Source organism: Anas platyrhynchos, chromosome 9 (assembly GCF_047663525.1).
Source record: "Anas platyrhynchos isolate ZD024472 breed Pekin duck chromosome 9, IASCAAS_PekinDuck_T2T, whole genome shotgun sequence".
NCBI lineage: Eukaryota > Metazoa > Chordata > Aves > Anseriformes > Anatidae > Anas > Anas platyrhynchos.
This window is the reverse complement of record NC_092595.1, coordinates 20,431,657-20,448,297: the sequence shown is the minus strand read 5'-3', so window position 1 is coordinate 20,448,297 and position 16,641 is coordinate 20,431,657. Positions and strand designations below refer to the sequence as shown.

Genomic DNA, 16,641 nt, shown 5'->3' with positions numbered 1-16,641 from the left:
AATTGTAAAATTGTTTATTTCTCTTTACTAACGGACAACCAACTATTAAAAAAACAATCCTCCATACAGCCATACAGCTATGGAAATACAATCTAGAGACTTTTTTTTTTTTTTTCCAGGAAAATGGCAAGAGGAAGTGGATCACTTTAGGACAATTCCTAAAAATTCTTCTGCTGCCTATTTCTCACTAATCTTTGTAAACATTCAAAACATGCTGATTTCTTTAGCCATGCAGATCACAGAGTATTAAGGTGATGACTTCTCATAAATGAATATTACTCACTAAATTAGCTTTCTACTGCGTGTTCCTACTCCAGCTAATGAAATACATTTCCCACAAATGCTCTCCAGTCTCAATTTAAAATTTGCTGTGTTGGTGGCAAATCCTGCCAGTAATTTTCTGCTTCTAGAAATTGAGAGAGTAAACATCAAATAATTGATCTATGCAAATGAACTCAATTTTTAAATTAGCATCAGGAATTATTCTTGTGGTTCTTCCCTAACAGAAATTAAAAGGCTATGAGTACAAACCACTCCTTATATAGCAATGAATAAATAAAATTCTAACATACTATTTTGAAGGTGATGAAAAGTCTGTGAAGAGGGAAATCTAGATCAACTGGAGGGGTGTCAAGAAGGATGTCTAGTGTAGCTTATGCTGGATGCCCTGATACAAACCAGCCTGGAAATTGTGACAATTACAGTATCTTACATTGTTAATTCACGTGGCTTATTATGGATTCAAAGAAGCAAAGCAGTTTTTTCTCATTACAGATATGAAAAAGTGCTGGGCAAAACATTTTTTTCAAAGCATGAAATTAGTTTGGCACATTTAACTATTGATCGGTGAATTTATTTAAACTTCCTCTTTATATTTGCATCTCAATACATTTAATAGTCAAAGTGACTTATTTCTCATAATCAAATACTTTGATCTATTTTGTTAATGACCCCTTCAATGTGATTTTTAAAATGTAAAATTATTTATTAATATTTTAACGTGTAATTAATTATTTAGTGACTCCATACCGCAATGACTTTTGCCTCACCCCGTATTTATTAATGGCTTACTGTAATTACACTCTGCCCACACCTCCCCCAAGCCCCAAATTTTTTGAAACACCAAGAAAAAAAATAATAATTTTTTCAGTAGTTGATCTAGTCTCCGTAAACAAATATCCACCTAACTAATTGCACTTCCTAATTATCAGTTTCATTCTTTGCTGTTATCAAAGTGATCAAGACTTGAATGAGTGTTATCAGCCTAATTATCTGTTCAGTCATTTTAATGAACATCACACCGCTGTTAACCAGAAAATATCACTCCAAGAATCTCTCCATAAATTGAGATCTCAGTTCAGTGCCTTTCAGGAAGCATTAAATAAGTTCATTCAAAAGAAGTAATGTCAGTTGAAAAATAAAATTAAAAAAAAATAATAATAAACTAGCTTCTTGACAGCTTGAACAGGAAATGAATTTGGTTTAATTCCTTTCAAGATTCTAGTTTTAGAGTAATGTATTTTAGGCCTGGCAGAATTAATAGGTAACTCACTTGTTTGCCAGGACAAGTTTCTGATTTCAGTACAACTCTGTTGAAACAACACCACAAAAACATCAGAACTTTTGTACAAGTCCCAATACTATTTTGCAACATTCTTCCTCAGAGGGCAAAGTGCTCAATCAGATACAATAGGACTTAATAGAGAATTGTAAATGTCTGCCTACTCCTAAGCAGAGTAGCCTCTGCTTACTTACTAAGCCTACCTAGCTATAGATCAAAATTTGACAAGATTTTGAACCTATGAACAGGTGCATGTAGTTTAAACAAGTCCCACCTGCCTGCTGTTAGTATAGCCTTACCAAGGCAAGAAGCAAGTCATTACATCTCAACTTAGGGGTTTCAAGGGACAACAATTCCATTACCTTGTCAGGAATTACAGTCCATTGCTTCAGTATAAAATCATTTCCTTCCTCTGTTTATAAATTCTACAACAATTCTTGTATGTCTAAATTCATCAGGAACTTTCAAGAGGAAAAGTAGAGGACTGATCTATTAGGTAATATATACAACTACATAGTCTCAGAATAAGATCAGCTTGGTTTTGGAGTCTGTTGAAAAGGACTTGTTCTATACTGCATAAACAGATTAAAATTGATTCTCATCTCTGACCTCTTATTTCAGGAATTTTATGAAGTACACTGAGGATACATGCAGAAAAACATTATGTATGTTGAAAATCTGTAGGATGGCCAAAATAAGCTACATTCAGAGCTTTCAAGTCTGCCTATCACAGTATATTCAAGTGCATCACTGTGATTTGTAACTTTGATATGAAGAACCGACTAACAGGATTTCCATTTTAATAAGGTCACGCTGTACTTGCTAACACAGTAACTGAAGAAAGAATCACTGTAGATCTAAGCTGTGAGATAAAGTGACTTAATTTTATAATGTAATGATTAACCTGGAACAAATAGAACAAAAAGACCTTCTGCATACGCCATACAGTAGCACATTTGTTATGGTCTCTCTCATGTTTCAGCTGTCCAAGAAAACTGACATTCAAACATGGTATTTTCATGTCACATGCAGATATTTTTTAATTAAATACATGATTCCTTAAGTAGGTATCAAATTGTGGAGAGTTCATTAGGTTATAAATGGAAAAAATACAAAATATTTATAAATATGCAACACGAATTTTTGTAAAGTACTGAAAGGGCTAACATAAAATTAAGACCAAATAGATTGTATTTCACCATATTCTCTTGCACATGAAATATATAAACAGATTTGGTCTTACAGAATAGCCTAAGACATTGTAGCACTATAAGCAACATTGTGTAATACTGTGAGTTTGCTTCAGAGCGAAACACGAACTTCAATCTAATGAGTGAAAAATATATATATATATATCATTCCTGGCTGCCCAAATAACCATTTAAAGCCATTTCCATACTTCTAATATTCCAAACAAACAAACCAACAAGCTTATGCTAAGGACTCTGGCTATGCACTGAGAGAGACCAGAGTGCCTGTGTAAGAGCTGATGTATGTTTGCAATGGGACAATGGACAACTACACCTTTCTCAGAGCTACAGAGACTCAAAACAAAACAAAACAAAACAAAACCAGCATAAGTTGAGAGACACCCATGCAAATGTCTTGTGAACATTAACTTCTGTTTATCCTTCCAAAGCTGCTTAAATGGTACTCATAAGATTACCATATTCTGGATAAACACAGTTCAGTTGTGTCCCTGACCTCAGTGTTTAATATTCACTTTTTGCATTATTCTATAAGCCTTCAGGTATTGTTCTTTCTTCTTGAGTGGAGGATTAAGACAAAGCAGAGTGCAGAATACAGAAAAGCACCTTAAATCACACTCCTGTGCATTTCGTTGAAGAATTGAGGATTTGCAAAAGAGCATTGGGCAGCCACTCAAATTTTTATGAATACTGAATAACACTAGCTTCAGAAATAGTTGCAAATAAAAACTTGAACTGTTTATGAACACATTTTCTTATCAAATGTACTTCATTCATTTGGAAGCCTTAGAATACTGAGGAGGAAGATCTATGATATTATACTAATTAAGCCAGCTCTATAGGATTATTTCAATTGAAACTAAATAGTATCTAATTGATTCATCATTTATCTATATTAATGTAACTTTTGAGTGTGCAATGCATATGTAAACTTAAATACATAAGCACTAACTCACAAGATCTCCAAATTGAAGATGCTATAGAAACCCAATTCATTTTTGTGATAGTAAACACAGAGTTAAATTACTAAGTAGGAATAAAAGTACTACTGAATGCAGTGAAACAAGAACCTCTTCACACTGGAGAGCATCTCAAAGGAACACGTCATTAAACACCATACTATATTGATTCAGAGGAAGTCAATTTGATCAGGTGCTTAAACACTGATTGTGTACTTTAAAGTCTTGCTCTGTGCCACTAAATGCTGCACAAGTACCCATAAGGCAGGTCCTCTGACTAGGACAAGACATCAGTTAAAAATAGCTGTTTTGTTACGTGTGCATTTATAGAATACTCTAGTTTGGGATTTTTGCAACCAAATTCACATCTCCAAGTTTTACTGTAAAGCTCCAGGTTAAAAGAAAAAAAAAAAAAGAAAAAAGAAATGCCATCAATTATACCGACTTTCTCTCCATGCTTATATAATGCCCCAGAGGTTTCTTGATTTGAATAAAATACCTCTAAGTAACAGAGAGAATTAACTTCAGGACAGCTCTGCAAGGACAACAAGCTCACCCAAGGGAATGAGCATGACTGCAGCACATTTCCCTAGTTGTTTCTTTTTTTTTTTTTTTAAATGACCTTTCACAGTTATTAAGTATTTTTTGTTGTTCTCCCCATCTCACACATTTCAGTAAGCAAATTTCAGTGGACTGAAATTTCAGTTTGACTGACACTGTGTGTCAGTCAAACCACTACATGGCACAATCTGCAAATGAAGGGGTAACACTTAAAGCTGAAAAATTTAGTAAACTCACAAATACAAAATACAGCGAAAGCCAGCCCAGCAGGGTCCCACAGAAATCCAATAAACTTTTCTGCAGGATTCTAACAGGTTTTAGCAAGGAGCACTGTAAACACACTTTCCAAAATGTGTTTAGAACATATGAATTATACAATGATTTAATTTCAAACATGGTTTCATTGTGTTCATTCCCTTCTAAGCTGAGCCTGAAACAGTTTGAAACCTTCCACCCACAAGCCTGAGCAATTTTCAGCTGCTTATTACCGTGAGGCTGAAAGATAAATGACAACAGGCTTGCAAATTTTGACGTTTCTGTAATCCAGAGCAAAAGTTTCAAGCAAGCACATCTGTGTAATAGTAATGCAAATATTACCCAGTTCTCTCCCATTGAAGCGCCTATTGGCAATTCTCTGCATACTTCTCCACAATCTTTTTATACACAGCCTAAGGACTCCAACAAACTCTCTCTTTCCCTTCAAAGGCTTGTTAAGTATGTGATGAATAAATCTGTCACTTCCAATTCCGAACTTATTTCTGCTTTGATTGCTGCAGGATCTTGTATCCATGGCAACTTTTCACCACTCAGAATCGATTAAAGAAGTGATCAGTTTATCTAAATAGCTGTGCTGATGGAAGTGATTGTTTTTTTCTAAAAGAGCAACTGTGACAGGTAGTGTAAGTTTCCCTGACCACTTAGTTCTCCAACGTTGCAAGTAATGAATTCTCAAAGAACACATTGTGGTCAGCTGAACATTCAGTTCACTTTTCCTCTCTAAAACAGGTCTCTAGTTAAATACTCTGCAAATCGGTATCTACACTTCTGATTAATAAACCCTGCCCTTACTTAAGCAGAGCACAGATCTTGTTAAAGATCAGAGTTGCACTTGCCTCCAAAAATATTTTGTTGTTGCTTTAGAGTTTTGGCCAGTCAGATTTATTTTTTTAAAAGGCGAAACTATGAAAAGCTTTCAACCAGGCATAGCTAAATGTTTGAATTAATTACCCAATGTGGAGGCCCAGTGCATCAAAAATGTGTTCAGAACACTGCTACAGACAGTGGCATGTGAGGCAGAGAAATGCTCGTGAAGTACAAACCACTTCACAAAGGGTTTCAAGTTCTATGGAACATCTTTATTCCACACATTTGTCAAACTGTAAAAGTTCCTAGCTTTGTATTGCATGTGATGGCTCTTGGGACCAAACATTAAAGACCTTAAGCATCAGCTGGAATTTAGTGATTAATGTGGTAACGCATCTTGTAACGTCTGTAGAGGCACGTGTTCAAAATCTAAGGAAATGCTTAGGGGGACGGAATCAAGTCTTAACGCTTAAGCACAATAAATGGGCACGAAATAGCTTAGTGGGCTTTGCATGACAATACATTTCATTGTGAAAACGGTACCCAGAGAAACGCTGCAACTTCAAAGTAAATATAAATTAAAGCAAAGAGGACTTCAATCATAATTGAAGTTATGTTGCTTTGAAGACAGAAGCTTAATCTGCAGTCAATATATCAGGATGCAAGCCATTTTAGTAGCATGGAGGAAGGGATTTTGTGCAGATTTCCTAGGTGAAAGCTCAGAATTCCAGGTGCAAGCTCATTCAAGTCGCAGTGACTGCTGCCAACTTCATCTGGACAACAAATTAAACAAGCATAAGCATGAAAGAGCTGCAACTGTAACAGGATGCCTGACACTAAGCCATCTTCATTCAAATAATTTGACAGCTGAGCAAAAGGTTAAACATACAGTCTGATACCTCTGCTGTACGTCATTTTTCTGTGCTCCCAAGCTTAGTACTTACAATGTATATATGATGAATCCTAAAACATCACTTAGTCTAGTTAAACTGCAAATAGAAGTACTATTTTTGGTCTGAAGAATAGAGAAGTTTTTCATTGTTTCACATTCAAACAGAGCTCATTTGGGCAACATCTACATACAGCACCTCTACAACCACGTTAATAGTGCCAAACTACCAAGACTATGCTGAAAACATTAAGTCTCTAATAGTGGGTACTTTGTTGTGAAGGTTTCAAATCCCTTCCCTGAAGTGAGGGGAGGTTGGAAAAAGAAAGAATTAAAAATTAATCACAGAATGAATCAATGTCATGTAGAAAAAAAAAAAAAAAGACTGAAATTGTCTGAGTGCGGTTTGCTGTTCTGTTCTCCCAAGTGAGGACAGGCAGATCCAAACAACCCTACTCCTTACTTTACATTGCTTGGTAGGAGGTTATACCATAATATGAGGTTAGGTATCTATAATGTGAAAAGAGACAAGATCCAGATTTTGCTGAATGACACCACTTTGTTGATTCCTATACAACTGTCCCTGCCTAATGGATAAGCAGGAAGAATGAAGAATAGCATCATAACCATGGTTCTGAGATTGGTCTTTGTTGGCTTCAGACCTCTGTATTGGAGCCATAGGCAAATCAACAGACAGAAACAGCAGGACTGATCTTTTTTTCCTACCTACAAACAATATCTAAGCATATTTTTCCCTGTGGACTATAACCTATCTTTGATCAGGAACTACACTTCTTCAAAGCCCAATCAGAAAACAGTGGTTGAAGTTCATTTTCTAAGGCATACTGAGTGTGAACATGCAATAACTGTACAAAGACTTCAGAATATCAACAAAATATAAAATTATTTATTCCGGTGGCACTGAAGCTGACAAGCAACCATTGAGAAAAGCTACTCCTCTCTCTGCTGGCTGCAGCAACTTGTTGGATTGTGCAAGCCAGCACTGTACAACACCCAGCACCCAGATCCGGGATAAGGCCTGAAGTGCCCGCCAGGCCTTCTGTCTCCTTTGAGACACTTCTGAACAGCAGCATTACCACAACTCAGAGAAAATTGCCTTGGACTGGCCCACTGTGCTGTCATTACATGAACACTGAGATATCAACAGCAATGGCAAACAGAGCTTACTAGTGGGACCAGCTCCTTTGCCTGCTTTGGCCATTTCTGTTATCCCTGGGAATTTTGAAGTCTGACAATTTGGTCTGTCTCCTGCTTAGGAAAAATTGGCATTCTGATCATCTACCCCAAAATCCAAGTGTTACACAACTTTTAATAGAGAAAACTGTCAGAATACAAACACCCCCAACATTTCTTTTCTCTCTGCCCAAACTGGTGGTTTCAGTGAGGTTTTGTAACAATACACAAATGTTAACCTCCTAAAAGCCTCCTTACCTTTAGTTTTTCCTGCCCAGGTCAGAGTTCAAAAAGTTCAGAACACCATACATGTGTTCGAGCAGTCACTCATTATTACACTATGGCTGTATGAATCGGTGGTGAAGATATTTGCTAGGAAGTGAAGCATGAGTGACAACTTTGTTATTACTATTAAAAAATCTTGTTGGTCAGTGGACGTAAGTTATTTCATCTTATTCGTTTTTAAATGCCTGTAACTTAAATGTCTCTGTGTGGTCAATGACTATAGTTTGATACGCTCTTCCCCAAAACTAGAGACCATATTGATTAAACCATTGATACCACAAACTGAAAAGTACAGTCCTGACTGAGCAGCAATAGCCAAGAAAAGCTTGGGAATCACAAAATAGCAGAAATGGAACTATTAGACAGATTAGGAAACTATATCCTGTCCATAGTGCAAGATACATTATTTTACTATATTTTAATACCCATACTACTTAGTTATGTTTTCCAAGAACTCCATACACTTTTCCCAGTTATGTTTCCCAAGTTGCTCTGAACTCATTCTTAATGTATAGAAATCTTGCCTTGTGGGTTTTTTCATTTGTTTGTTTTTCCCCAGACTTCCCTTTGGCTGTCTGAATTTGAAGCATTTATTATCACATCAGCTGACAGAAGGGCAGGGCAATTACAATGCTTCAGCAATTAATAAGTTTTAGTTTAGTATGTGAAGGGTTATCATATATTGCAAAAATCAAAGATACTAGAGGGAGAACAAAAATGTCATTAGTATGATACCAAGCATATCAACACTAAATTAGGCTTTAGGAAAATTAAAGGAAAATACTGAAGCCTATCAAAGCCTCCTGTGATGTTAGCTGTTTAATTTTCTTCTGATAACAAAAAGTGATACATGGATCATTAATTTACACTCTATGATATTTCCACACCTACTGTTTTGCACTGAATATAGCCAAGCAAGTGTGTAGCCATTTCTTATATATTGCAAGGGGAGAGAGAACCTTCTTTGTCAACAGCCAGAGGTTTGATGCCATGGTTGTACACTTTTTTCCCAAGGATTTGTCTTTGACCCCTTCTCTTATTTGAGAACCTATGATACAGCTGAAATAAATCCAAATATTTTAAGCATTTGGCACTGGCATGCCTGTTCAGAAGACTGCTGACCTAAGATCCCTTCCACAATCAGTGCAGAGAGAGACCATCCTGAGGAGAGCAGGCCCTGGAAAGCATCAAGGGTTAACTGAACTCAGGCACCTCAACTATACAATGAGCTGGGGTTAAGCTAAATTTTTGCAGAACATGCTTGTCATTTTGTCAATCTACCTGCTTTAAATGTATGTCAGTAATGCTTTGCTTACCTTCATAATGGGAAGATAAATGAATTTGTTTCCAGCTTATATTGAGCTATACATGTACCTGTGAAAAAGTTAAAATCCCAAACTCTTGGCCCTCAGCCCCGTGAAAAATGAAGTTGGCCTGTGTTCAAGTTGAGTTTAAAGCAAAGAGTTCTAATAACCCACATGAAAGTTTTCACACATTTGCTTTGATCTGCCAACATTAATATTATATAAATTTTGGATAGCAAACTTTATTCTCATAATGCCTGATTGGGCTGTGAAAGATGAGATCTAATTTTACTTTTATTTCCTATGTAGTGGTTCATAGTCTGGTCAGCACAACCTGAGGAGCATTTGGAGTAATTGAATCTTGCTTCTGCGTGCAGCTGTTCAGAGATCCTGAGCATGCATCAGGGAGACAAACTTTACAGGTGGGGCTGCCAGAGCTTCAGGTCTCCCCCTGCAGACCTGGGGCTAAAACATCGTAGAGTGTGGAAACCTTTCACCACCAAAAATCTGTAGTATGAATCTTACCGGGATCAATAACAATTTGCCAAACAGATGAGTAGGTACCACACACATGATCAATAATATTCTTTGCAAAACATCCTACTTTAGATAAAATTCTAATTTCTATAAAAACAAAAACCACTAGTCAGATTACTCAGAAAAATTCTGTACAAAATGAGGCATAAAATTTTCCCTAGCTCATCCTTCAATGAGCTTTTAAAACAAGACTGGAAGATAATATAGCAGAGGTAATGAGAAGCCTTTTCACCAAATCTCCTCTCTGCCCCTCAGTCCATAATATGACAAGGAAGAATCTGGTTTTGTTTCCCTCAACCTACAACACAAGGGCTAATACAGAAATCAGTGCTGATACAGAAATTTGAGATTACATGTACTTCCCACAAGGGCAAGGGGTAATGGCTCTAAACTGAAAGAGGATAGGTTTAGATTAGATATAAGGAAGAAATTCTTCACAATGATAGTGGTGAGGCACTGCACAGAGAATCTGTGGGATGCCCCATCCCTGGCAGTGCCCAAGGCCAGGCTGGATGGGGCTTTGAGCAACCTGCTCTGGTGGAAGTTGTCCCTGCCCACGGCAGGGAGTTGGAATGAGATGGTCCTTGAGGTCCCTTCAAACACAAATTATTCTGTGATTCTATGTCTGCAGACATAGACAGACATATGTCTATGTCCATCAATCACAGACATTTCTATGTCCCAGAAATAAAGGTAGGATTTTCTCTTCCATTTGGAAAAGGTTAAAATAAAACAAACTGATTTAGTTAGCATATGGGTGACACAGAGACCTTTTTTTTTATTATTGTTTTTAAAGGACTAAGGACAAAAGCAGGACTTCTAAATCCAAATGCCTTCCATATTCCAAGGATATTAAGAGAAAGAAAAACAATAATGGCAAGAGGAAAATATGAGCAACAAGAATCATTTGAGTTTATTGGGCAATGGAACCTATTGCCTGAAGGTGAATCAAAGTTACTCGAGTTAGCTTGAAGTATTCATTCCAAATTTAGGTCCTTTTAATATCAGCCTTCACAGCAAAATAGCTTTCAACTGTGTAAGAGCCTAGGTGTAAACTAGCTATTAATGAAAAAGAACAAAGCCTTTGAGTCATTTGGGTTCCCACCCCTCTCCCTCACTACTATTTCTCAATGAAACTATGCCTCCACCTGGCAAATGGACACAACAGCAAATTCCTTATGCACTAGAAATAGTCTTCACATTTAACATACCATAAAGTTTTGGCACATATGCTATTGGCTTCAATAAAGGAAAGATTAAGAGTTTACACATGGAACTTGTTGCAAACCCACATAAACATTGTACCTTCTTGATGAGCTCAGAGTCGTGGGTGCTGCAAGTGTTTTAGTACTTAGAAAAAATATCTATGGCTGCCTGTTGTTTGAGCTAGTTTAAAAGCTAGAGTAATGGCATGGAAATAAATAATATTAAGAAAAGTTTGTTGACCTAAGAGAAGGTACAGACCATTTTATGGGCTATTCAAAACCAAAACTGATCCAGCAGGCTGGGACTGTATTGGTGTAAGACAAGCTGCAAATATTCAGTTTTATTGAAAGTAATTGAAAAAGACAGTCTACACAATTATCTCAAATTCTTGTGCTGGTGTTCTCAGCTGAAAATCATGTTTTATGGAAGGCTTCATATTCATAATTTCATTCTCAGACAGCACAAAGTTAATTTTATACAACACTATGAATTGAACAAACAGTAAAATCCTGTGTTCCTTCCCAACCCTTGCAATTCAACTAAACAAAACATGTAGAGTTGGAATAAAAAGGGTGGGAGGAAGGATAAACATTCCTGATAATACTTAGCACATAGAGATGGATTTTTGTCATTCCGCATCAAGGTCCTTTGCCTCTATTTTATGCCTGGAACAACTGAAGCTACTCTGCCCCATAACACAAAAGGTTCAGGGCCATCCAAGCCAAGCTGCAGGGCTCTGCCCACTGAGCCCAAAGTCCCTCCAGAGCTCTGGCTGTTTCTACTTAACCAAGAAATCAAGGTACTAAATTTGAACTTGCAACTTATTGGGACAATTGGTCTAACCCTGCAAGTTGCACAAGGATATGTCCAACTAATTATGGGCATAGTCCTAATTACTCTATTTGGGATTAGTAGCAGCTATACGCAATATTTAAATACAAATCTTTTCCTGTTTATGCTGCTCCAAGACACATGACCACAAAGACTTCAATAATTTACACTTATTTGGAAGTAAATTGAACCCAGAAGTTATACTTGGGACTGGAAGAAGTTTAATCCTCAGCATTCATTCTTTTCTCACTCTTAGCGATATTTCATGTAACAGGACTTTAAAAGATATTTACTCCCAAGTTAATAACAATGCCATATTCACATATTTAGAGATTTCTGAATTCCAAATAACAAGAACTAAGGGAATAACTTCACACTGACTTGACTTCTTTTAAACATATATTAGATTGTTCTCTACTCTCACTTGAAAAATCCAGGAGTAATTTCTCACAACTTTCCTTTTAACATGCTTCTATGACTGCTAATACTGACACACTTGTGATATTTTCTGTTAGTCTCTTAATTCAGTATCAATTTACTTTGTTATCAATTGACATATCACAATTTTAATGACTGTTGTTCTGGTTTATTTCAATTTCTCAATCTGTTACCTGAAGTACTATAATATATTGCTTTCATCTTATGGATTTCTTAAAAGTAACAGTCAAATTGTAAAATAGATATTCTGTCATCCTTTAAAAGGCTTCAACAGTCAGTAATGAAACTTCAAATAGTTAAGTTATAATACCAATAAAACAGTGATCAGTAAATTCTCTATAGTTTTACTGGGCAGTTAAAGACCTATAACCCTCCAAAGATTATAAGCCATAAATAAGTTTAAAGTTACTTACTATATTTTTAACCATTCTTCATTACTAATAAATCTGTCTGACTAGCCATATAAATATTTTTGTAACTCACTCGTCCTAAAAAAATAATTAGAGTAACTGCAAATGTCTAGCTTTTAACTCACTAATTCTAAATAAATTAAAAGGATGGTTCCCTAAAATTAAAGAAACAATACTAAAAAGAAGTTAATAGTTCTCGTTCATTCTTTTGTCATAATAGATAATTTTCAGTAAGAACAAACTATATCAAAACATTTTTACACAAGTGTGATGGATTCAAAGTTGCTAATTACTTGGGGAAAAAAGAGTAAAATAAGGAGTTGCAGTTTAAGCTATGAGCAGCAGCAAGTCTGGACATGATCAAGGCTACTATTAGGTTAATTGAAAGTGTTAGTATTTAATAACAATATTTGACAGAGGAAACACTTTAGACACCTCACAAAAGATCCCCATATTAAATCCAAATATCCAGAACAGAGCTTCAGCTGGACTTAAATAATGTACCACCACAAAGTCTGCATAACAACCAACACTCATGGTCAAAATGAAATATACACAATTGTTCATCATAAAACCTTCAACATATAAAAACCTCCTTGCTATAATATGTTGAATCTTTAATGTTCTAGACTCTCCTTATGGTCAGAAGTTAACATAGTCCCTTGCTTTTTGAGAGAGATTGATCAATTCCTACAAACTTCTAGAATTAGCTCTCATTCTTTGAGCAAACAGAAGTAGTCAGACCCTCAACTAGTATAGACAGATGGCAGATCTGCATTATCATACCAATGGAGCAATTTACATTACACCACGAGTAGCAATGTATAACATTGTATAACATAACATTGTATAGCATTGTATAACATAACATTGCTTATAACAGGCAAGACAGTTATAAAGCATACCTGAATTGCAGTTGTTCATAGGAAAAAATGTGTTTGTAACCATACTTGCTTTACATACACAGGTAAATCTATTGCTATATTCAGTCATCTGTGTCATCGCATTTAGAAATTACTTAGTTTTAAATAGACACAATGAAGCAAAAACAACAACAAAAAGTCTTACGGAAAAACTTCCCACTTTATAAAAAATATATATATATAAAAAGGAAGGAAAAAAGATAACTCTGGAAACATGATACTATGTGGGAAAAAGTCTCCAATCAAATTAAAAAGTATCCACCATGGAACAATAGTGAAACAGAGAAAACAGGTATATAGGCAGATGTTTTACATCACTGCTTTTAATTACATAAAACACTTCACATTCCACATCAACCGGCACAGAATCACTCATTGGGCAGCCACTTATGTTCTGCTTTCTCTTAAAGGTCAGCTACAAAGCTAAAGTGAAAATCATGCTCATTTTAGATGTGTGAACTGAATTCCCTCCTTCCCCATAACCAAATGCTTTGCTGCTAGCCTCATACAGGTACTAGTTACATACACACCCCAGTCTCTCTTCTAATTCCATGAATCTATTTCCTAACATCCTATGAGATATATTACATCTTCCCTCAGAGATGTAGTTGTTCACTGAGCTGAGCACATTCTCCACACTGAGCTTCAAGGGCTTCATGAGCTTCACACTGCTCCTCACCTCTTCCCATGGATGCCATAATACAGAGAACCTGCAATATGAGCTTCATGGCTATGGGTATAAGCCTCACTGGCTATGGCCCTCAATCTCGTTAAAATAACTGCTACTATGTGACAAAATTTCATCACATCAAAATTAAAATTTTCCAGACTATTTTCATCAAAAATTGAATGCCTAGAGATTCTCTGGCTCTTGTTTTGCAGTTCACATTAAGAATCCAAAAGAAAGAAAAACCTGTAAAAACACACTTATATTTGAGATGTAAAAGAAATTCATTAGAAAAATGTCTTCAAATTTTCTCAAGGACTTCCCAAGTCTCCAGCTGTAAAAGGAAGCTCCAAATGAAGAAACAGAGAATTGTATAACCTGCAGGCACAGATGCAGCAGACCCACACTGTACATACTTTGCCATTTCAATAGCTATTTTCTCTAACAATCTATAAGGTTTTGCTGATACACACTTAGAGTAACAGCTTTCAATTATATTCATTTTTATAAACATGTATCCCATCGCTGATTAGACCCTACAACTAACTACAAAGCACGTTCTATTTATCAGCACCTTTGGTGCAATGTCACACACGTAACATAACTAAATCTGTATTAGAACCAGACTCCCCACCCTCCAAAGTACCACTTATTTTCTCCATTTTCTTCCATGTGCAAAGTATAATGAGTTCCTTGTGGGAAGCTGGGTAGACTTATACTGTTTAAAAATAAAGACTTCGTAATTCATTAACAAGTAGGCTGCTATGAATTTTGTCTTTGAGACTAATTCACGCTCAAGGCCAAACACTTCTCTTAGATCTGCATGACTGATCTCAGTTCAGATATTCAACACTACTTACAGGCAGACCCTTTTAGAGATTCACATATGTACAGAAGATAGTCATTCAGAATCCAGATCTAGCATCTGGTCCCAAAGGAAAGGGCTCCTTCTCAGCATTGCAACTGAGTAGGAAAGAGCCACTCCTGCACTGTTCTGGTAGATTTTCCGTGTTCATGTTCTATATGAGAAGGAAATAAAATCCCCTGGAGGATTTTCCCCAGACAAAGTAAGAAACCCCTCCCCTCCCCTTCCCCCCCCAAAAAAAAAGTCTTTATCCCACACATAGGTCACTCACATGTAGAGTGAGAGATTCAAATCCTCAAATTCGGAGCCTAAATCCCAAATTACAGCCCATCAAACCAGCTGTCTAGCTCATCAGCCAGAAGCAATTGCATTCATAAAAGATTCATCAGAAGTGCCAGACTGCATATTTGCAGTTTTGCTTGGAAACCACTTCCTTCTACTCAGGTTGATGTAACTGTGGCATAGAGGTGATCACAAAAAAGTCACTATCCTTTACTGCCAGTAAAGAACATGTGTTTGGTAAAGTATCTAAGTATTATACTTCGTGCCATGCAAACGAGATACCACATATCATGTGTGTTTTTACTAGCATACAATGACAAGAAAGCAACCAAACCTAAGTGTTCCCATGATTATAGGGCCCCATAGATAGGAATAGAGAGGGTCCATTGATCCATCTATCTAATGATGGAGCTATTGCCAACATTTGCTCTTGGAATGGATGGCAGAAGTTTGTGTTCTGGGCTAAAATAAATGATTTCTTCACTACAGAGCATTCATAATTTTGTGCTTACATTCAAATCAAGCTCTTTTTATTTTGTTCCAAGGTAGAAATCTGAATGATACCTTGAATAAAGTGAAAAACATATCCACTTCTGTTCATTCTGTAAAAGCAAACTCTCAAAACTATACTGATTTGTGGATGACACCTTTCTGTTTCTGATATTTGAAGGGGTCAGTCATTCACTTAATAGTGCAGAAAGGGAAGTTATCCAGTTATTCATTTTGTTCTGGGTGTTTTATTAATTACTGCTAGTCTTGAACAGAGCAAAAGGAGGCCTTCAACTTACCACTTCTAACTTCAACATATTAATTAAAACAGGATAGAGGCAGAACTGAAGATTGCACTGCTGTTCAGATCCATGGAGTGCACGGCTGCTCTTTCTGTTCTTTTTCTTTCAAGGACAGCCAAATACTCTGTGCCTCTGTTCTATTATGTTTCCATTTCAGAAGTTTCTGCTTTTTCCCCATTCATTCGTTCTGAAGATAGAGGTTTACTTAACTTAGTTTGTGAGAAAAATCAAATATCTTATAGATGGAAAAGAAACATAAAAGGAAAGACAAAGGTAGCTGAAATTTTGCAGAAATGGAAGATGGCCATCTTCCACAAGAAAGAAGCAAGGGCATAACTTTTTGATTATGTTTTGATTATTTATTATACTGGGGGAGGGGAGGGAGTGAGGAAAAGTTTCCTGAATGTAAATTTAGTAATTTACTTCACATAAATGTAGCTTCTTTCCACCAGGAAATTATCAGCATGGAATATCTGGATACTTCAAGAAAAATGGTAGGATCTATTCTGCACTTCAAAGAGGAACATAATATTTTGATTTTGGCTATTTAGCAAAACCAAATTTTCTCAGAATTCTTTGAGAAGAGTTTAGGATTGTAATTTTTTTTTTTTTTTTTCCTGGGATGAAAATCAAATTTGAAATCACAT

The 16,641-nt window shown here is 36.2% G+C and overlaps 1 protein-coding gene across 11 annotated transcripts in view; it reads right to left on the bottom strand.

Moving 5' to 3' along the window:
* The window catches only part of LOC119717758 (uncharacterized), a 518,405-nt gene that overhangs the window by 280,494 nt on the left and 221,270 nt on the right, over positions 1-16,641 (bottom strand). The window contains exon 4 of one of the 11 annotated variants that reach the window (XM_072042450.1): positions 5,756-6,145. The exons of the other annotated variants lie outside the window; for them this stretch is intronic. Within the exon in view, the coding sequence (XP_071898551.1) occupies positions 6,027-6,145 (119 nt within the window). The 3' untranslated portion in view covers positions 5,756-6,026. Of the gene's footprint in view, positions 1-5,755; positions 6,146-16,641 lie in introns of those variants that run through there. 11 annotated transcript variants of the gene reach the window in all.